The sequence below is a fragment of the Phocoena sinus genome, chromosome 3 (assembly GCF_008692025.1).
Source record: "Phocoena sinus isolate mPhoSin1 chromosome 3, mPhoSin1.pri, whole genome shotgun sequence".
NCBI classification, from domain to species: domain Eukaryota; kingdom Metazoa; phylum Chordata; class Mammalia; order Artiodactyla; family Phocoenidae; genus Phocoena; species Phocoena sinus.
In genome coordinates this window covers 65,394,931-65,416,768 of record NC_045765.1, presented here as the reverse complement: position 1 = coordinate 65,416,768, position 21,838 = coordinate 65,394,931, and the positions used below count along the sequence as shown (strand labels likewise).

The 21,838-nt window shown below is 39.8% G+C and overlaps 1 protein-coding gene across 1 annotated transcript in view; it reads left to right on the top strand.

Moving 5' to 3' along the window:
- The first annotated feature begins 1,427 nt into the window (after positions 1–1,427).
- The window catches only part of SLC27A6 (solute carrier family 27 member 6), a 64,572-nt gene continuing 44,161 nt past the window's right edge, over positions 1,428–21,838 (top strand). Inside the window, exons 1-4 of the mRNA XM_032625047.1 lie at positions 1,428–1,599; positions 1,953–2,647; positions 13,075–13,278; positions 21,051–21,209. Coding sequence (XP_032480938.1) covers positions 2,122–2,647; positions 13,075–13,278; positions 21,051–21,209 — 889 coding nt within the window. The 5' untranslated portion in view covers positions 1,428–1,599; positions 1,953–2,121. The remainder of the gene's footprint in view (positions 1,600–1,952; positions 2,648–13,074; positions 13,279–21,050; positions 21,210–21,838) is intronic.

Sequence of the window (21,838 nt, the reverse complement as noted above, 5' to 3'; positions counted from 1 at the left end):
TAAACTAACTTCTCAGTTGTAAACTACTGGGTACTAATACTTTTCTTTAAATGGAAAGGTGTTTCTGAATTGAAAAGCCCAGAGTTTCCAAATAAATTTAGAAAGCATTTTCTTGATCTACACAAAAGGGTTTTAAGGGCTTCTCTTTCTTTTGGGCTCTTCACTGTGACTTCAAAGTAATCATTTTCAGATTATTAAACCAGTCTGCCTTGGAGTTATCAGTTTTTTCTTTATGAGGAAATCTGAGGTTAGCTAGAACCCAGTTGCAGAACATAAGACTGAAGGAGGAAAAGCTGACAAAGTGAGGCAATGCTTAATCATTTCAATATGTGCAATTAACCATTTATACACTTCTTAAAAGCAGAGAGCTGGGATGGTGGTATGTGAAAGAAAAAAATGTGTAATTAAACACCCCTCAGTTTATCTTCAGTAAAATTTCACCATTGTCTAAAATTTATTGTTATTTGCAATTACCTGTTTCAGCTCCTCTTTGCCCTCCCCCCTTTTGGGATCCTTTGAAGTTCTGTTCATTTTTTAAATTATTTCAGTGGAAAAAAATTATTTTATGCTTTTAAAAAATATATGGATGTGGGTATGGACTTAAGCTCCCACATCAATCAGTACTGGAAAATTTTATAAAAAGCACTATCAGGGCTTCCCTGGTGGCGCAGTGGTTGAGAGTCCGCCTGCTGATGCAGGGGACACGGGTTCGTGCCCCGGTCTGGGAGGATCCCACAAGCCGCGGAGCGGCTGGGCCTGTGAGCCATGGCCGCTGAGCCTGCGCGTCTGGAGCCTGTGCTCCGCAACGGGAGAGGCCACAGCAGTGAGAGGCCCTCGTACCGGAAAAAAAAAAAAAAAAAGCACTATCAAGGCACTCTAAGGATAGAATTCTAGTATAAATGTCAATACCAACCTACTGATATAAGTTTTCACAAATACTTTTTGTAGAACGGCAAACCAACTTTGTGATGTTTCATGAACAAAGAGTTCAAATATTCCTTAATCTGTCCAATTCATAAATATCTTTTTTGTTGTTGCCTGTCTCCCTGTTCCCTGCCTCCCCCCTGCCCCCTACGGCAGTTTGGGGGTTTTTTCTTTAATTCTTCCCCTCGCCTCTCTAGCCTAGTTTCCTTTATTGACTATTTATTGAATGAATGAACTCCCCGACCCTGTTCCAGCAGCCTAGTTCCCCTCGACCCCATGCCATGCGACTTTCCCTCCTGGGAGTCCGATCGCAGCACACTCGCCGGGGGGCTGGACGTGACGTGCGCCAAGGGAGGAGCCGGCGAGGGGGCCAGAGTCGCTCAAGCGGCCGCGGTCTGAGCAGGGGTTGGCTGGGAGCCTTGAGGCGGGCGGGAGGCGGGCAACAGCTCCGCCGTGGCTCGGAGGAGAGCTACACCGGCTCCAGAACTCTCGGAGCGGAGCCGCGGCCGGCGTAGAAGGCAACTCTTCCAGCGGGCGCGGCGGTCACCTGGGAGCCCCGCGGGGACCCGACGTGCCCGAGGGGAGCTCCCGGGCGCTGGGCTGCGGCTGCGGCTGCGGCGCGAGGCGGCGCTGCGGGGCCCGGATCCCACGAGACCTGGGACACCCGGGACGGAGGTGTGGCCGCGTCACCCTACGCGGTTTGTGGTTGATCAAGCCGAGAAGCCGGTGCGTTTCTGAGCAGTCGCCACCCCAGCTTCTCTCAGCTCGAATTCAGCCTCCAAGTTGCAGGCACCGGAAAGACTACCTCGACGAGGAAGGCATCTATCTGCCCTTGACCGTGGTGGGGTTTGCTCAGGGGCTTAGAAGGCACCGGGGACTGACCCAACCAGCCCGGGGAGGGCTGGCAGGCGCCTGAGAAAGCCGCAGGGCGTGGGCCGCCGTCGGGGTTCAGAGGCGAGGGGGCTGTGCTTGATTCATAGATCCCGAGGCCCTGAGCTTATCTCATGGGTTGTCTGCTCATCCACCAGGTGTCCCACGCCTGATCCCCGGCACTCCTTGGGGCGACTTTTGTGCAAACTTCTGATTCTGTTTCGCAAGATTCCCTTCTTCCCGGAAAGGTTGGGACGAGCTGCAGGTGCTAGCCTTGCACGTTGCGGACCAGTTGTCTCCGAGGAGAGGTGCACCTAGAAGAGGACAATGGCAGGGCCGGGATCAGAGCTGTCTTCTGGCCCTGTGGCCCCCATGCTCTTGTCATGGCTAACAGGACTAGGGGCTGGAATGGTCTTCCTGAGCTTCATGCAGAAACTCCTGTACCCTTACTTCTGGGACGACTTCTGGTACCTGCTGAAGGTGGCACGCTGTGGACTTCGGATGGAGATGTACAGACTGAAAGGGGAGCTGGTCACTGTCCTGGATAAATTCCTGATGCATGCCAGGAAGCAGCCTCAGAAACCTTTCATCATCTATGAGGGAGACATCTACACCTATCAGGATGTGGACAAGAGGAGTAGTAGAGTGGCCCATGTCTTCCTGAACCATTCCACGCTGAAAAGGGGCGATACCGTGGCTCTGCTGATGAGCAATGAGCCCGATTTCATTCACGTGTGGTTCGGCCTGGCCAAGCTGGGCTGCGTGGTGGCCTTCCTCAACTCCAACATTCGCTACGTCTCCCTCCTGCATTGCATCCGCAGCTGTGAGCCCAGGGCCGTCGTGGTGGGTGCAGGTAGAGTATGGGGTGTGGTCGGCTTGTGCAGAATGGCAACCCTGCCTCCTACCCCTGCCCCCTCATTTTTTTGTTAGAACCAATTCACAACTAATATTCTGGGTGTGTGATGAAGTGTGCATGTTAAGGGTATAAAATAGTTTCATAATTCTATGCCAATGGTTTAATTCCCCCTCTCCCACTTCAATCACTTTCTCTGTTGTAAATTACTAATTATTAGCACAGCTTTTGAAAAATTCTGAAATCTCTGCTGTTTATTTTAGCGAAGGCGTGGGGGGGCTGGGGGGAGGGGTAAGGGCGCGCATTTTACCTTTCTTGATACCTTCAGTGAGTGCAAGAACGCAGAGATATAGAGTTTGGTAAGTTCTAAATTTTGTCAGATCTGACAAGATTATTTGACGAGGAGGAAAGTGATCCTGATTTCATTGTGGAATACCTACTGCCTCGAATAGTAACATTATCCGGGTTGACTGCCTTTGCAGAAAAAACATGTTTAATCGCAAGTGCATGAATGCCAGTCTTCATGTCTGCTCTTATTCTGCACTGCCTGCAAGCTAGGATTTGCCTGGCAAGGTTGGGCTCCCACCTCCCAGCCAGTGGTGGGCTCTTGGCAGACTCTCAGCTTCTTTGTCTCCCTTCTCCCACCCCAACCTGTGCATCATTTTCTTTATTTCAGTAAGTGCTAACCTTCTTCCCGCTCCCCTTCGATTTAGGCTTTGCATAAATATACTGACAGTGAACTACAAAGAAGTCTTTGGTTGAGTGCCTAACTAATGAAGGACCTAGTAAGATGGGTTGCATAACAAAGTGGAAGTGCAGTATGAAAACTGATGCTTTGGTTTAATCTAAATGGTTTATGCTTATGCTTCTTGCATGGGGGTAGGAAGGTGGAGCATGAGGAGGATCATGGCAAGGACCTTAGTGAAAATATTCAAGTATTTTAGGTTAATAGATATATACTGACACCTCATATAGAAGTTTTAGATTCACAGAGAAATATGGGGGGGGGATCTACATTTCTACCAGTGGTGTCTAAAGTACAGTACCTTCCGTGTAACCTTTATTATATAATAATTGCACATCACATGAAAATGAATTAGGCAGTATATAGTAGAAAAGTTAGTTATTCAAGGCTTTCGCTTTTGCTTGTTCCAGTTGTCCTTCCAGCTCAGTTTGTGACCTGATGAAATAGCTAAAATGCTTACTCTTTTTATTTAATGATGATATTTTTTTCATAGAAAGGCATTTTATTTTAAATATAGCAGTGTGTACATGTCAATCCCAAACTCCCAATCTATCCCTTATTACTCTTAAGCACTGATTTTATCTTATGTTATAGGAGTGGAGAAGCCAGAAGGCCTCTATTGTGTATTTTTGTTCTTTTTTTTTTTTCCATTCAACGGTAATATCCTCCAAGATTGAAATTCAGCTCCTCTTCACCTTGGAAGGAAGTTAACTAGTAAGATAAAATTTCTCTGAACTGTAGCAATAAATAGGATAAAGGAGTCACACAGAATTTTGATAACATGGTGAAGCAATATTTACCTCTAGTGCAGGGGCAGTGATAATATGAATGCAGCAGGGAAAACTATCACAGTGCATCTCTGGATATATTCTGACATTTTAGTTGCTCATTCTAATTTAGATTGCAGTTTCTGGAGCAAATCTAAACCTTAAATTGTGCAAAAAATTAGTAAAGCCATAAAGTCCCTTTAGAAGAGCAAACTAGAAGGGCCACGATATCTCTGAAAAGATTTCTGTGGCCATGATGTTGAGGCCAACCTGAGAAACGTCCCATATCCTGAGGGACTCGGCTTGAAGTGCATAGGGCTGGTTACCTCTCAAAACAGAGTTTTCAAACTTTTTTCTTGACCATGTTTTTGCCTAATTAGGACCAATTAATTTTGCAGTTTTACTTGCGCCAGTTTTGCTTTGCTTGCCAATAACTAATTGCATAGTTTCCTTGTTTTTACCACTACCAGTCAGGTTTTGTTGGAATTTTAAGCCAAAAACATTTAATTGCTTTGCTCAGTAAGTAGGTACCTGGAGAAATCAACTTTAAATCCTAGTAACAGTTCTTTTTAGCATACCTCCAAAATACATAAACTGCTTATGTTTTTCAAAGGTAGGACAGTTCTATTTTTATTAGTTACTAGTTTTGTTTTGTTTTGTAAAACAGCACAGCTTAGATCACGGTCACTTTTTTGTATTTAAAGCTCTTACCCTGAAAACTGTATTCTTGGCATCTTGCGTCTCATCCATGAACAATTTATATATATAGCTTTTAGAACTTTCCATTTCAGAGGTCTTAAATTCTCATTGGATGTTTCTAATGGAGATGTATTATGAAATCATTATATTTCCAGGGAGAGTGTATCAGGTGGAAAGACCAGTCAAGTGGTTTAGATCAAGATAAGCCAGACAGTCCCAGGTTTCACTTCTGATCTGCCACTTCTTAGCTGTGTGATTGAAGATAAGATTATCAGCTGCCCTGAGTCTCGCTTTACTCAGCTGTAAAATGATGATAATACCATCTCCTTCACAGTGTAATTCTGAGGATTAAATGACAGCTTTTGTAAAGTGACTAGCTGAGTGCCTAGTATGTACGAAGTAAATCCCTGGTGAATTAACATAATTGCTGTTATCATTATAGGTTCATGGGGGCTTTTACTAAGGGATCTCATTTGGATTTTGCTGCTGCATTCTAATTTGGTGTTAGCTGTAAGAAAGACTAGTAAGTCGGACTATCTGTTTGGGATAGGACCTTTAACGTTTCACTTTGCTGTGTTTTAGCAAAATGTTATTTTTCATAAATTATATAAAAACAGTGTCGGACTTCCCTGGTGGCGCAGTGGTTGAGAGTCCGCCTGCCGATGCAGGGGACACGGGTTCGTGCCCCGGTCCGGGAAGATCCCACGTGCCGCGGAGCGGCTGGGCCCGTGAGCCATGGCCGCTGGGCCTGCGCCTCCAGAGCCTGTGCTCCGCGACGGGAGGGGCCACAACAGTGAGAGGCCCGCGTACCGCAAAAAAAAAAAAAAAAAAAAAAAAAAAAAGTGTCAAACAGGTTTTATAGGCAGGCCAGATATTGTCCAAGGTGGTCCATGGTGATAGGTGACGTTTTAATCATGGCAGGTGTCTTGATAGTTCTGTCTGTATCAACTAAGCCAACAGGGAAATAGATGTTATTCTTGCTCTAATTGTCATTAACAGAAATACGAATGTTGCCATTTACTCAAGGCTGTGTAAAAGGTACCTTTTACTGTGTAAAAGGTACTCCCAGTGATTCTGAGAGGCAGGCACAGAGCTATATTTTGGAAACTGAAAGGGAAAGAAATTCATCTAGGGTGTCTAGGATGACGCAGCTTAGTAGGTACAGAGCAGACTCAAAACCTGCTATCTGATGTTAAGACTCTGCTGTATTATACACTATAGCCCAATGGTTTCTGGCTCTGTTAATCCCCTTTTGATATAACCATGAAAAAAATTGCATTCCAGTTATATAAAAATAGTAAAATTAAAGTTGCCAATATTAAGACATCAGGTTTTTCATGCACAGATAACTAGAAAAAATTTAAATGTTTATAAAACTATTATTCCTATTTCTCATTCTGAAGATTCAAAAATAGTTGCAAAAACGCTTTATATCTGTATAGTTTCATTTAGAAGATGTATCAGGTGGCATCCCAACATTCCCTGGAAAATTTCAGCACTTACTGAAAATTAAATAGTCTTGTATTAAACCTAGTTCTTTCCGCCCAATATTTCAACTCTGATATTGCAAATAGTGCCTGCTGCCAAGATTATCATCCACCTAGATATGCTCTTCTCTTTACTTGGAACAAACAGAAAAATGTTGAGATGTTTGTGTATGGCTTTTAAAAGTTTTTGTAATTATATCCTTTGACATATTTAGCAATAATAAGAATAATGATAATAATAAATAATAATCTCTTCCATTTTTAAAGTACTGTGTAAATAACAAGCTGCTTTTTAGACACATTATCTTATGTCATCCTCACCACAGCCATAGCCTGGTTTTAAAGATGAGGGAAGCATGGTTGGGAGTGGGCAGGTAATCTTGTTAAGCTCCTACTTCTAGGAGAGGCAGTATGGGAACTGGAGCCTGGATTTTCTGATGCTAAATCTCAAAACCTGTTGGGTATACCTTTGTCTTTGTTCTCATTCATTCCCTCATCTCCATCTTTTCCTTTCCTCTTCCCTTCACTTTCCACCCCTCCCTCTGCCCTGCTCCTTTTCCTTCTCTCTCTGTCATTTTCCATCCATTCGTCTGCTTTGTTTCATCACTTTCCCACCAATCCTCTGGCCTCAGTCACTGTATGCTGTGGCTATCCCAGTGACTCAATGGAATGGTAAAGATCTGTTTGCCAATTCACGTATAGATATTTGTGTGGCTCTGAGGAATAGGTCAAGAACTCAGATGTAAGCTCTTAGAGAAGGAAGTTTGTTTTGTTTGCTGCTAAATTCTCAGAACTTAGTGTAAAGGAGATGCTCAATAAATATTTATTGCCTAGATGAATGAATAGGTGATTGAATGATCTAATGAAAAACTGTAAGGTACATCTGGGCATTCATTAACTGTTTACTTACTTGCCTATTTTTGCCCATGAATTGTCCCTCTGCTGTTCTTTTGATAGCTGATTTTGGCAGTAGATATATCAATGGAATTTCTGGTTGTGTTATTTTATATCAATGTCACTAAATGTTAGAATCATGACTCCCCAAAAGTCAAAGCATTTTAGACTTTGTAGTCTTTAGTGTTTAGACTAAACATCCACAGAATCTCAGATTTCCTTGCATGTGTGTATTTTGCACTCTCTCCTTTCTCAATATATCACATATTAAATCATTATAATTATAAGTGGATAACTAAAAAATATATATTGATATTATCCAGAACCTTTTTACTTTATATTCAGTAGTAGTTTGTGTCTCCACATTCTCAGAAGGGTTTTGTGTTTCTCTTCACAAGAAGTACAATCCTATGTCAGCTCTCTAAACTTACAGTAATGCATGCAGCATTGCCCTGTTCGTTTTTTATGATCTGTTGCATTCAGACTGTGCAGGGCAAATATTCCAGTTAACAATCAAGCCATTGTAATTCTCCAAATGACTTTCAACCATAAAGACATCTTCTTTTCAAAGACCGAAAGGAAGAGGTAGAGGAAAAATAAGACCCTTTAAATTCTGGAGAAAGTTCTATAGAAAGTAATACATATTCAGATAGATAAGACATGGCTCATGTGAACCTGTAGTATTGTATCCATGTACTATGATAGCCTCACATATCTATTTTAATTTTTATGTGTAGTGGAATGAATGGCTGTTTTGCAATTTTTTTTCCCGTTTTAGACTCAGCTCTGTCAAGGATTACCTCCATTCCAAAAGAAAATAACTGATTTTGATTGGAAGTTTAAGTGGCTTCCTGGTTTACTAGTTGGAAACGGTAGTGTTCTAGGCATGTGTTATTTTCTTCAGTGATCATGAGGATACCGACCCTGGGATTCTTATGTACAGTATATGTTGAACATGTGTTTACTGTGAGGGAATGGTGCTTGAATACTGACAGGAGCAAAAACAATTTAAAGAGGGATTGTGCCTCCTCAGAGAAGTGGCAAGGCTGAATGGGAGAAACACACATCTGAGTAATAATTATTTACTGGCAATAGGAGATGTGTTGGAAATAATGTCAAATGAAGTATTCTACTTTTTATTTTCTTGCACAATTTTGCCAATAATAAATACACTGTCTACTCCCCAAAAGATGTGGGGACAGCTGAAAGTGAAAACCCATAAACCCATTTACAAACTTGTGTGCTCGTATTCAGGGCAGTTAATAAAGGTGCTTCAGGGAAGAATATGTTATCACAGTTGAAAGGCTTATGCCCCAGTGTACTTTCTAGGATTATCAATAAACTAATATTTGTAAAAATAGCTGGCACATTGTTGATGATGAAATTAGTTTCTGGCCTGATAAGAAGTATTGTTATCTACATCATGATATACGTTGCTTTAGGACATTGCTTACTTAAGCATCAGTTTTCTTAGACACCATAGCCTACCCATTTGTTCTTTGAGAAACCTGTTGAGCTGCTGTTAAGCAGTAGGATGGTAACTATGAGCATGTGATGAGATCTATAACTTCACTTTGGTTTCTGTGTGAATATTGCTTTGCATTATGGAAAGCTCAAGTGAACCCTGTGCAGATGAATTTCACATTAGTTGTATTAACACATAAAAGTTTAAAGTTAAATGTTTGCCAGTGTTTTAAGAGCTACAAGCAATACCTTTGAGATACCTATTAGTTTGTTTTATGTAGAATAAGATAATTTAAAAATAATTTGTGTAAGTCTGAGAAACACAAACATCATATGATATTACTTATATGTGGAATCTAAAAAAATGATACAAATGGACTTATTTACAAAACAGAAACAGACTCACAGACATAGAAAACAAACTTATGGTTACCAAAGGGGAAAGGGGGGAGGGACATATTAGGAGTTTTGGATTAGCAGATACACACTACTATATATAAAATAGCTAAACAACAAGGTCACAGGAAACTACATTCAATGTCTTATAATAACCTATAATGAAAAAGAATATATAGGTATGTATAACTGCATCGCTTCTCTGTACACCAGAAACTAACACAACATTGTAAATCAACTATACCTCAATTTTTAAAAAAAAGTTTTGTTTGTTTTTTTTTGCGGTTCGTGGGCCTCTCACTGTTGTGGCCTCTCCTGTTGCAGAGCACAGGCTCCGGACGCGCAGGCTCAGTGGCCATGGCTCATGGGCCTAGCCGCTCCGCGGCATGTGGGATCCTCCTGGACCGGGGCACGAACCCGTGTCCCCTGCATTGGCAGGTGGACTCTCAACCAGTGCGCCACCAAGGAAGCCCCCAAAAAAGAGTATTTAATGCAGAATGAATAACATAATTCACACTAATGGCATATTAGAGGAATATATTACATTTTTACTCATTGATTTCATAGTCTTAGAAATGTGAATAAGAGGCATAATAATGGTGTAGAAACAAGAAATTAATTAGTACAAACAGAACTAATAGATTGTAAGCAGAGATCATAATTTACCTCTTTTTATGCTTGCAACCCCTCCTAACACAGTGCCTTGCATGTGCATATTTCCTGGAAGAATCTATTGCTTTGAAAAGAGAGATTCAGTCTTCTGTAGTGCAGACTTTGTTAAATCTCGTATAATTGTCGTCTGTCTCATTTTCTTATGGTAATTTACTGATAAGACCTGCACCTACAGTGGATCCCTTGGACAGAGCTCCATTCCATATCCAGCACCTGGTGTGTGTGCCAGGCACAGTCAGTGGAAGGATGGAGTAGGACAGGCATCATTTTGAGATGCTTACAGTTCTATGGGTTTCAATGGTAGGACACTTCACTAAAGAGTAAATCTTCCTGAAACACAAACACGTTTCCATGAAGTATTTAAACACATGCTATTTTGTGGTGGGACTTAATATTTAAAATTAACTTGCAAAATGACACTAAAACTTTCCATTTGATTAAGAAAGATTGACAGTGATAAGTAAATAATGATTCTTTATCCCGTACAAGACTTTTCAAATTTTTATTTCAATTTTCACTATCCTCATCCACACTTCCTACCACTATTGAAGAAATAATTTGGTTAGATAAAATTCTATTTGATAATTCTAAATGTCTCAGCTAAGTCAATTTAACTGTAATGTATGAAGGAGATTAAATTGTATCTCCTCTGATTCCTAGGAAATCCACTCACTTCCTTTTTCTTGTAAAAGTCATCACTCTAAGTACTCTGATTTTTTGGACTCTACAATTCTAACAAAGATTTGGGACCACAGTTAATCATATTGTAACTTTCTTTGTACTTATTTTGCCAATTTTGACACACATATTATTAAGAATACATGAAGTTTGTGCTGTGAATTTACAATTCCAGGTGAGAAATTTGAAATTAAGGTAATGAAATGGGTCAAGTCAGAGACTTAACCTTATATGTTCAGAATGCCCAGGAGAATCATTTAAACAAAATCTAGTGCTAAAAGTTAAAAGAAGATACAAAGTACAGATCATGTGCTTGTCCTGCTTTTTCATTTATTTATGACTCGTCCTTCCCCTGGCATTCCTTGTAATTTTTCACTTCTCCTTCTCGCCAAAACAATCTGTATACAGCAGCATGCTGTGTATGCTCAGTACAAATAGATTTTTCTCTGGAATCTTACAGGTTATTTTATTTGGATTTGTTAAAGAAATAAAAATTAACTCAAAAAATTTCAAGCCCCAGTTTGCCTCCCCAACCCTGATATTTCAACTCCTTATCATTTTTCTGTGTTTTTGCAGTTTTCTTGCAGGTTTTCTTGTGAATTTCCTAGTCCTATTTGATGTATTTCTCTTGCCGCTTCTTTGTGAACAATTTGGGTTATAGATTTTGAGGAGGTAAATCATGAGTTTTTTTCAAATGTTTTATATTATAGTAGAACTAAGGGCTGACAGATGGCTTTTTGAAATAACGAGACAGTGATTTACATTTCCGGGAAGATGTTTAATGCAGCACCCTGAATTCAGCTTCAAAATAGAATATATCTGGTGATTATTTTTTATTTTTTGTTTAAAAATTATTTTAAAATGTAATTATTTAGATGGACAGGTTTTATTTATATGGACCTTATCATTCTGACCAGGGTATATTTTACATTTAATAATATTTTTTATCATTGATTTCTTTAATGAGGTAATATATAGATTTTAGAGTTAGGTTAGACTAACAGTTCTGTCCACCAACTTGTGACCTTGGTTGAATTAGTTTCCTAGGGCTGGTGTAATAAAATAACACAACCTGGGTAGCTTAAAATGACAGAAATTCATCCCCTCACAGATCTGGGGGCTAAAAGTACAAAATCAAAGTATCTGCAGGGCCATGCTCCCTCTGAAGAGTCTAAGAAAGAATCTTTCCTCACCTCTTCCTAGCTTCTGGTGGTTGCTGGTAATCTTTGGCATTCCTTACATTAACTCTAAAAGGCCACTGCTTAATATCCCCGTGGATGTTAATGTAGATTTTAAGATAAATAATATAGCACTCAGAAATCGCTTTTATCTTAGAAAAGTGTGATGTATTATAATACGATAATAAAACTGGAGCACCCATGTAGAACTTGAAAGTGGATCTTCACTGTTAAAGATCCATGTTAAAGGAAAGGAGTGTTACATATTAAAAGAACTTAAAGAATATAAATAACTGTTTGTCTCTCTACTCTGGAAAAAAAAAAATGATGCCTCGATCGCTTCCACCTCATCCAAGGAATGCCAATGCTCTGCTTCTTTTGTACCCCATAGAGTGCTAGATACCTTCACGCTGAATATTTCCTTCTGGAGGACCTGCACCCACTCTCCATCTCCCTCCTTCTCTACTACCCTCCTCCTGGACAGACGACAGTTTCTCCTACATTAAAGATCAAATTAAGAAGGTCTAATTCAATCTCCCAGAGTGACTCAACACAGTCTCCCTTCCACAGTTGCTCGTTTGTTAATGTGTACAGTAGATGCTTCCTGAGAGAAGTATCCCTTTTCCTTTCTCCAGTCTGAATTTCAACCCAGACCCTTGACCTTGTGAGCACCCCTAAGCTCTCCATGCCTGAAGACACCCGTGTTTCTGGCTTTTCTACTCCTCTGCCTTCTTTTTTGCTTGACGTGGGTTCTAGCCAGGCCTTGGATCCCACTGCTGCTGACACAGGCTCTGCTTTCACCAGCCCGCTCTCACCTGCCATTGTCATAGCCTGCTGTGCACTGTGGATTCTACTGCCTTTTCTGGAAGGTGTTCTTTTTCTCCTTTTGCTTTCAAAGACCTTTTACCTTCAATTATTCTAATCCAGAGGAAAGAGCATCTCTGAATCTCCTCATTTAACTTTTCACTCTGAAATGGTCTCTAAGCCATAATCTTGTGAATCCAGTCAGGTGTTTCTCCTGGATCATTACATTATAGTAGAACTAAACAGTGACAGACAGATGACTTTTTGGAATAATGAGCTACTGAGTTGTATTTCAAGGAGAATGTTTAGTGCAGTGTCCTGAATTTAAATGTAAAGCAAAGTATGAAAATAGAGTTTTATTTAAAAGTTGGGAAAAAAACACAATCCGGATAATGGAATCTCCAAAGTTCAATTTGAATTGGGCTATTTGCATTGATTAAATCAGGTAATAACTACATTTTCCTTTCTGTTGGCCATGTTGAAACATACTCATAAAATGGCTGGGATGTTACTTATCCAACATGAAAAGGAAGTAAGCGTTGTATTTACATATCATCCCTGTTCCAACATGCAAAAGAACACACAAGGTGAGTGCTTTGAGATTTATGTCTTATTTACTTACTCCTAACCCTTTGGCTTTCAGATTTGCTTGAAACTATAGAAGAGATCCTTCCGAGCCTCCCAGCAGATATCAGTGTTTGGGCAATGAAAGAGTCTGTTCCACAAGGCATAATTTCACTCAAAGAAAAGCTGAGCACAGCATCTGACAGTCAGGTGCCACATAGCCACCATGTTGCCTCAAACCTCAAGACTCCTTATCTTTATATTTTCACTTCTGGAACAACAGGTAAGATACATCTGTTCTTGAAACTTAAGAAGAATGCAGCGTATTTGCAAAGCAGCAGTTTCAGGCAAATCTCTGCCATGTGTAGTTGTAGCTGAGCAAAGAACTCATGTGCCCTTGACACAGAAAGCCAAACTCTGACAGTGGGAGTCTGCAGCCCAGTAAGGATTTATTGCAGGGTGCCCAGCCTCAGATCCACTCCAGCTTGATCTTTGAGTCAGGGGTTTCTTAAAGGGGAAGAACAAAGAAGCTAGGGTTAATCATCAGCTTGTGACATTTCTGTGACAGTTTCCGGGGAGTCAGGCTGTCTCTGGTTTACAACTCTCTGACCAGGTGGTTCATGGCCTGAGGGTCTGTGAGCTCATCTCACCCTGGAGAAACAACCCGAGTTTACACGTTAATGATATGTATAATAGCTACTTTAGTTAATGATATGTATAATAGCTACTTTAGTACATTAACAATGTTATCCACAAGAGCAATTTTAGTCATCTGACTCTGGTTGATTATTGTTCAGTTAGCCCAGAATTGAGGTCAGAGGGGACAAGAAAGGGAACAAAGCTTTGGATGTAGAGAGATTAATCATAAAGTTGGTAAGAGAACTTGGTTTTAGGGGGGCTCGGTTTCATAGTCACCAGACGTCTCAGAATGCATGCATCCAAGAAGGCCTGGGGTTCTTAGATCTTTGAACTCCCAAACTTGGATGAAAAAGGTAATTGTTTTAACTTTAACTTGACAAGTCACCATGTTCACTTGGCCATTGTCACATGTGGAAAGATTTTCTTCAAGTTTGGTAATACAAATGGCACAGGAATGTGTGAAGACTTGACCCAACCCGGTTGCTCAGAGTGTGGAATTTGGCCAGCTTCTTTGGCAGGATCTTTGCTAGCTTCCCTTAGATGCCTAATGTATAAAATGAAAAGATTAGTTTAAGTAGTTTCTAATTATCCTGCTGGATTAAAAAAATCCATTAGTCTACTTTAAAGCAGTTTTCTTCATTCTTGTATAAAATGTTAAATCTTAAGCACAATCCAAGTGTAGCTGCAATTTAAGCACCTGTAGCTGGCTCTCCTCGTTTTGCATAAGTTGATTGGAACATGTGAGAAACAGGAAATCTTGAAGGCATTGCAGGTTTGAGGAAGGATACAGAATAGAATCAAGTCACTAAACTTTCCCTGTTTTAGGTAAACAACAACACACACACACAAAGAATGTGAAACTACCTGAGAATTCAAAAGAAATGTTAAACTTAATTGATTCTTAAGAAAAATTGAATGATATCTTTGGTAGTCTAAGTAAGCTTTTGTAATTAATTTGAAGATGACTGGAAGTTTGAAATAGAGGCATATTAAAAATATTGGTACTAATTTCTTACGCACAGGTAGTATTGTAAGCAAAACTACTATTGCATTAGTAAAATTTTCTTACTTTTTTCTTTTCCTTTTTCCTATTTGGAGGCTAACAATGATCTCTATGCTGGAGAGTAGACTATGGTTTTCTTTTTGACTTTGTTTGCAACAGCTTTGATAAATGAACTAGGAAATGCTAATAGGTATCAGGTCGCCAGCATAAATTCAGACTGACTTTGGACTTTGAAAGAGACAATAAAATTTTGGAAATTATATGCTTTGAAAACTTCCAACGGAAGGTACTTGACAAATTTGTTTTTATTGTGTTTTCTTGTAAAAATAGAAAGTGACTCTGCTCTTCAAAACAATCTTTACCTCTCCCCACTCCCTCCGACCCCCCTCCCCACCCCAAAAGAGAATAGTGTGGAGCAGACTATTAACATCTTTTGTTCTTGAAGATTAAAACCAGAGTGTTTGATACATTTGCACAACAGGCTGAAAGCAAAAGCGCTATTAATTTCTTCTGTTTGATATTTATTTGTATTAAAGTTATACAGCATAGAGATGAAAAATTCTAATAGTTTTAAAAATTTTAGAGAAAAGTACCCTGCTTACCCCTCTATTTCTCCATCCTGAAACCAATTACATTCAGTATTTTTTAGATCTTTCCTTCTGTAATCACCTCCATTTATCTGAATAGATTTATTAATAGTATTTTACTGGATACTTAATAGATACCTACTAAAAAGTACGTACTGCTTTTCCACAATGGAAGGTGAGGATTTTATCTTCTTTCTTTACCACTCTCTCCCTCCACTCATTTCTTTCTCTCTGGTGCAGATACTTTCTTTCCCCAATATCACCCTAATATTGTTTCATCATAAATTTTTGTTTGATTGGTATCAGTATCTTAACTTAGTAAATACTATTTCTTGCTGAGCTCTATAGTATAACAAAATTATATTTATTTCCTTTCATGTAAAACTCTCCCCAGCCTTGGATTAATCATTTGGTTTTGTTTGTTTGCTTGCTTAGTTTTCTATACACCTATAAATGGTTCGTACCCAACCCTTTATCAAAAAGTAACTCACCTTTAGATGTTGAAAAGCTAGTCTGTATTCTGTCAAGGCCACGTTCTTGGCTGCACCCTTCCCAGAGCTTTCCTCCCTATGATTCCAGTCTTGACATGTTGCTGTCTTACTGTCCTGGGTTCATTCCTCACCATCACCCTGAGAATTCCCTTCAACTCTTTTCTTTTTTTCTGATCCCCTGATTCTTAGATTCTAAATTCATTTCCTTAGTTTGCTTTTCATTTTATCACTGCACTGCTTTCATTAGCTGCTTGATAAAGAGTATTTAGCAGGTATGTTTTAAGTCCTTATATGCCTGAAAGTGTCTTTTTCTACCCTTACACTGCTTTGTATAGAATTCTAGATTAGAAATGATATTGATGCAGGGGCTTGAAGGCATTGCTTTTTTATCTTCTGTCTTCCAATACACATATTGAGAAGTCTTTTTCTTTCTGATTTCTAATACTTTACTTGCAACCTGGTATTGTTTTTCTTTCTTTCTTTTTGGGGATTTTTAGAATCTTTTATTAGCCTTCAGTAGTCTGATATCATGATTATTTGTACTGGAACCAGTCTTACTTATCCATTTTGCTGGTAAATTTGTAAGCCTTTTAAATCTAGAAACTCATGTGTTGCAAGTCTAGGTACTTGAAAATTTTTTTTTAAAGGTGTCTACATATTCTTCTTTTTCCTTCTTTATTTCCATTCTTTCTGCCCATTCCCTCCTTCTATTATATTTGTTTGCTTGTTCGTTCTTTTATCTTTGGAACTCTAACTTTTTAAAGATTGGCCTCCTTGCACTTAGTTATTAATTTTCTAATCTTTTATATCCTATTTTCCTTCTCTTACCTTTTGATTTACTTTTTTTTAAGTGCAAAACAATGAATTTTTATTTGTTCACAGTTAAACACAAGCAACTGCCTTGACATTTTAGAGCACTCTAGGAAGGACAGCAAACCCTTTTGATTCCAGTTCCCATTCACTAAGATTGTACCGTTTCCTCTTGCAGTTCACGTTTATGGCATCTGATGTGGATTGTTTGACATGCTTTTAAAACCAACATGGGAAGGTGTAAACCTTTTGACAAGAGATGACTTTCTGTAATTTAGCTTTTAGCAGTCAGCCAAAAAAAAAAATCTGTTTTTCACTGATGGGACCCCTTGATTTACTTTTTGAGAGATTTATCTTTTAACCCTTGTGTTCTCTTACTATTTCTCATTTTGTAGCATGTTATTTTTGTATTATTGATACTTCATCGTCTCATATCTCTCAGAATATTAATATTTTTTGAAAATTTCTCCTCTCTACCCTGTCTCTATTTTCTCTGACATCCTTTTATCTTTTGTTTTATGTTGCTCTCTGTTCTTTACCCTAGAGGATTTTCTCAAGTATCTGGTGACCTTTGGCTGTGCATATTTAAAATGCAGCCACCAAAACACACACACACAAAAACAAACCAAATCCTAACTAGAAGCTCTGTGTGATTGAGTGGGATTGTGGGCTGGTTAGTTTCATTGCTCACGACATTTTGTTGGGAGATTCGTGACTGTCAATTTTTACTTCTGGGCGCCTTAGATTCCTCAGATAAAAATCCTGAAGGGAAAACTAGTCAAGTGTGAAAAGGGAGCTGGAGAAGGATGCAGACTTTGTTTTATTCTCCCTACTTGTTCAACCTCTCTTCTTCCTGGTGTTTCCAGAGGCTCATCTTTTTCCAGAGAATACACATCAGATCTTATACCAGTGTGGAGGAAGCAATCTGGGGCTGTCATTTTATTTTCTTTTATTTTTTGCATTTTAAAATATCAAAAGCATTTCTTGACATTCTTCCAAATTTGGATTGTGAATGATCTTATACAGGGAAATTTATACAGATAGCCTCTCCTGTTAGCTTAAAGTTCTGAGCAACATGGGGTCTTGTAGAGATCAGAGCAGAGCAACATACAGAATTAGGCATATAGTAGATGTCATGCTTTAGAAATACAAAGCTATCAAAGAATGTAACAAAATCACGTTTTTTTACTGACTAGGGCCCTTGGACTCTTTAATCAATAGAAATTGATTAGGTTCTACTCAACAGAAATTGATAAGAGGTCAGATGAGGGATTCATGCTAGGCTTTACTGGGACTCATGCTGCACATGAGGAAGTGAAAACAAGTTAACAGGTGCCCTTACTCCCTGAGGAGGGACTGGTTCCTTAAATGGGGTGAGGGTGGGGGTGGATTGGTGGGTTGGGCTGGAGGGTGGCTTAGGTGTTCTGCCCACCCCCTTGGTGGTACTTCGTGCAGGGATCACATGCAGTACCCTGCTTTTGCTCCGGGCACCTCAGAAATGGCAGTTGATCTGTGGCCTTTTTGTATTTTATTGTTCATAATTGCCTCAACTGTGCATGCACTATAAGTTTTAGTCCCTTATAGTTTCTTTGTATTCTGTTGCTCAAGGTGAAGCAACTCCAATAAAGGATCCCAGGCGCCAGCTCCCAGCCTGTCTCACGTTGAGCCTTGTTAGAGGCTTCATTGACATTTTTTATTAAAAGCATCTCTCTTGTTCTCTGTCTCTAATATAAGCTGATGTTTTGCAACTCAAAACCCAGAGCTGAATTAAGTGATGATAATTGTAATGAACATGAGAATTAATATTAGTATGTCACCTATTATCATAAAAATCACTTGATTCTCACATAAAAATCTTATAATGTTGATAACGATGAAGGTGTTGGTGCAAGTTACGAAGTGATGTAAAGAAATGAGACTTGGAAAAGTTAGATGACGGCAGTAGAGTTTGCTCATAGGCCCTTTCAGGCAGGTTATAAGGGATCATTTTGGATTATATTGAATCTTGCCTAATCATTTTACTACTGTGAAGTCCTGTTTGCCCAAGCTCACCAAAATATTATATCCATGGACCCAGGAACAGACTTAGAATGTCTCTGAGAAAGGAAAGGATTGAGGTCAGTTTTTATACCATTCACATGTCTTTGACCTGGGAGATTCTGTGAGATCTTGATGAACAAGGGGTGATTCCCTTATCTATGACTCTGATGGAATTGCTTCTTAAACATAACTCCCACTTAGCTCCCTCTTTATAGTTCCATATTGATATTCCACCTGGGGGGGGGTACCTGGTCATCAAGTTTCTGAGCCTCGCTGGGGTTCTGTGGGAGCAAACCAACTTTCTTCAAGGCTTCAGCTTCGGTTTCATCTTCTTGGGTCTGCTGTGTCAGTCACCAGTTGTCCATCTGCCTTTCTTTTTTTTTTTCTTCCTTCCTTCCTTCCTTCCTTCCTTCCTTCCTTCCTTCCTTCCCTCCCTCCCTCCCTCCCTCTCTCCCTGCGCTGGGTCTTAGTTGTGGCATGTGAATTCTTAGTTGCGGTATGCATGTGGGATCTAGTTCCCCGATGAACCCGGACCCCCTGCGTTGGGAGTGCAGAGTCTTACCCACTGGACCACCAGGGAAGTCCCCATCTGCCTTTCTAAAATTGTGTTGCTGTCATCTCCAATTCCATTCTTTTGGCCTATGTATGTGTTCAGTCTGCCAACTTCTGGTTCTGTTGTTGCTCACTGAAATTGGTTAGGTGCCTGAAGATCTCTAGGAAAGGCTATTTAAGCCTGGTCAGAGCAGCCTTGCCTTCAGCCACTCCGGTAAGTAGTGAGAGGGGGAAAAAGACAGAACTGCCTTCCACGCTGTGCTTGGGGCCAGTTGCTATCACCATCTACGTCTCTATTTACTTTTGTCTCTCCTTCTCCTTAATCTTATGGATTTTTTCCTTTTTCCAAAATTATCCCCGAATTCCCCAGATTTTTTTCATCCCTGCCCCTAAATTGGTTTTCTCTTGATATCATCTGTTCCTCCTTCTTCCTGCTAATCCCCAATTCACTGGACACAGCCTCACTCCCACCTTTACGCCTGGACCTTATCCCAGTGGTCTCCTCACATCTGCGGACATGTGGGGAGTTTCAATGCTAGGGATTCATAGACGGTTAGAAGAACAAAGGACTTCAGAGACCATCTAAGGTAGCATTTCTCCAAGCATGTGGCACAGCATGTCCCTTCATGTCTACAAAGAAGGGAAATAAAAGTTGTAAAGGGGCTTTATGACCACATGAGCTTGAGAAACATCATTGAAAAAATAGTAACATTTCTGTACTGTTGGGCTTGTCGAAAGCTTTAATATGTTAATGTGCTTTCTAACTCTTCCAAGAAGGGACTCTAACTTGCAGTTTTAACATGCTTCATTTATTCTGTTGGTTCTTCTTTCCTTCTTTAAAACTTTAAACTCCATGAACCTTTGATCACTTTCATTTGTTGGATAAGCTCCTATCTGTTGTCTCATTTATCAAAAAGTCTGAGTACCTTGAATGGTTTAATAATAAATTAATGAGATCATTATTCATTTAAAGCTAACCAAATTAGGAACGAAAACATGACTAATTTGCTCACCAAAGTGCTTTACAGGAGTGACATAAGCACACAGGTGGAAAATAACTAGATAAAGCATCCTTCTTTTTTCGACATACCTCCAACTGAAAAGTTATTTTTAAGGCTGGGTTGCCATGAGGTCAGGAACAATATGGAAAGTAGGGAATATGGTGACTGAAGAGCAGTAGGTGGGAACTTCTCGGAAGCAGAAAATGCATAAATATTTGATTCTCTCAATGAAGAAGAGAAAGGCATTGCATTATCAAGAATCAAGGATGCTAGTCTCACTCAAAATCTTTATACATGGCTTTGAGAAGAAATTTTGGAGGGATTCCCAGTACATGTGGATGACAATAAACTCTTTTAGGGTGTGAGATGCCACTCTATCAGGAAAAGCCACAGAAACTTCTTTTGAAAAAATGTAATAAATGAATTTTGGTTAGGATGGTAGGCAAGATCATGCCAATTTTGTGTATGAGATCTTACAGTTAATGGAAATGGAGCACAAACCCTGTCAGAAAATATCAAAGCAGGTGCAGCAGCAAGGCGGACTTGAGGCTCACCCTGGTGAGTGTCTGGAAGTCACTGTAGACTGGGGTTCATAGCTACATGTGCTGCTGTCACCAAAAACCCATGACAACTTGGGCTTTATTCGGTAAATATGTTGAACCAGAGAAAGAATGATATATTTTTGGCATCTTTATAGCAGATATGGCTCTTTGAACCTTACAAGATCTCAAACTCTGTGTAATTTTATAGTTTTAATCCTTCTGGGTAGATCTAAGATTCTAGAGATTAATTACAGTTGTAGCTGACATTTGTATGGCCCCTTTTACCAAGGATATAGACCATTTTGATGTATTTTTTTCTCAACTGCTGTTGTAGTTGATACCAGCATAGTATCTATTCTATTCCTTCTTTCTTTCTTTCTTTTCTTCTAGGTCTCCCAAAAGCAGCTGTGATTTGTCAGCTGCAGGCTATGAAGAGTTCTGCTGGATTATGGGCTTTTGGTTGTACTTCCAATGACATCATTTATATATCCCTTCCTCTGTATCACAGTGCAGGATCTCTCCTGGGAATTGGTGGATGTATTGAGTTAGGTAAGCTTTTATTTTCTGTTTCATAAGTTCTCAAAATGCCTAATAATTGGAACTTGCCTTCATTAAAGTGCAAAACTCTCTATCAGTAGAATTCAGAGTGATCGTGTGCATGTTATACAATTATAAAAAAAATATTTATTAAAAGGACACAATTTCATCACATACTTCAGTGTATGCCTGAAGTGGAAAGAGCAGTAATTTGGCCTTGTGGTTGGATCTGGCTGTAGACAGGGCTTCCCTCTCCATGTGGTCGCTCACCCTTGAGTGGTTGCTGCCCCTGCCCTTAAATGGTGGTAGGAGCCTTCCCAGAGGGTGAACTCAGAAGCTGTGTAGCTCTTAAGTCTTAGCCTCCTCGGAAGTAACATGGATCATTTCACCTGCACTTTGTTGATCAAAGCAAGTCACAAGCCAGTTTAAATTCAAGATTTGAAGAGTGGGGAAAGAGACCCCACTCCTTGAAGGGAAGGGTGGCAAATTCACACTGCAAAGGTAAGGGCGTAGGAGAAATTGTTGAGGCTATCTTTGCAAACAGTGTACCCCAGATACCCAAGAAGTCAGTTGGTAGAGCTGGTGACTCAGTAGATTCCATTCATAACCATGCTGAGATTATGTGTCTGTTACTGGTTAGC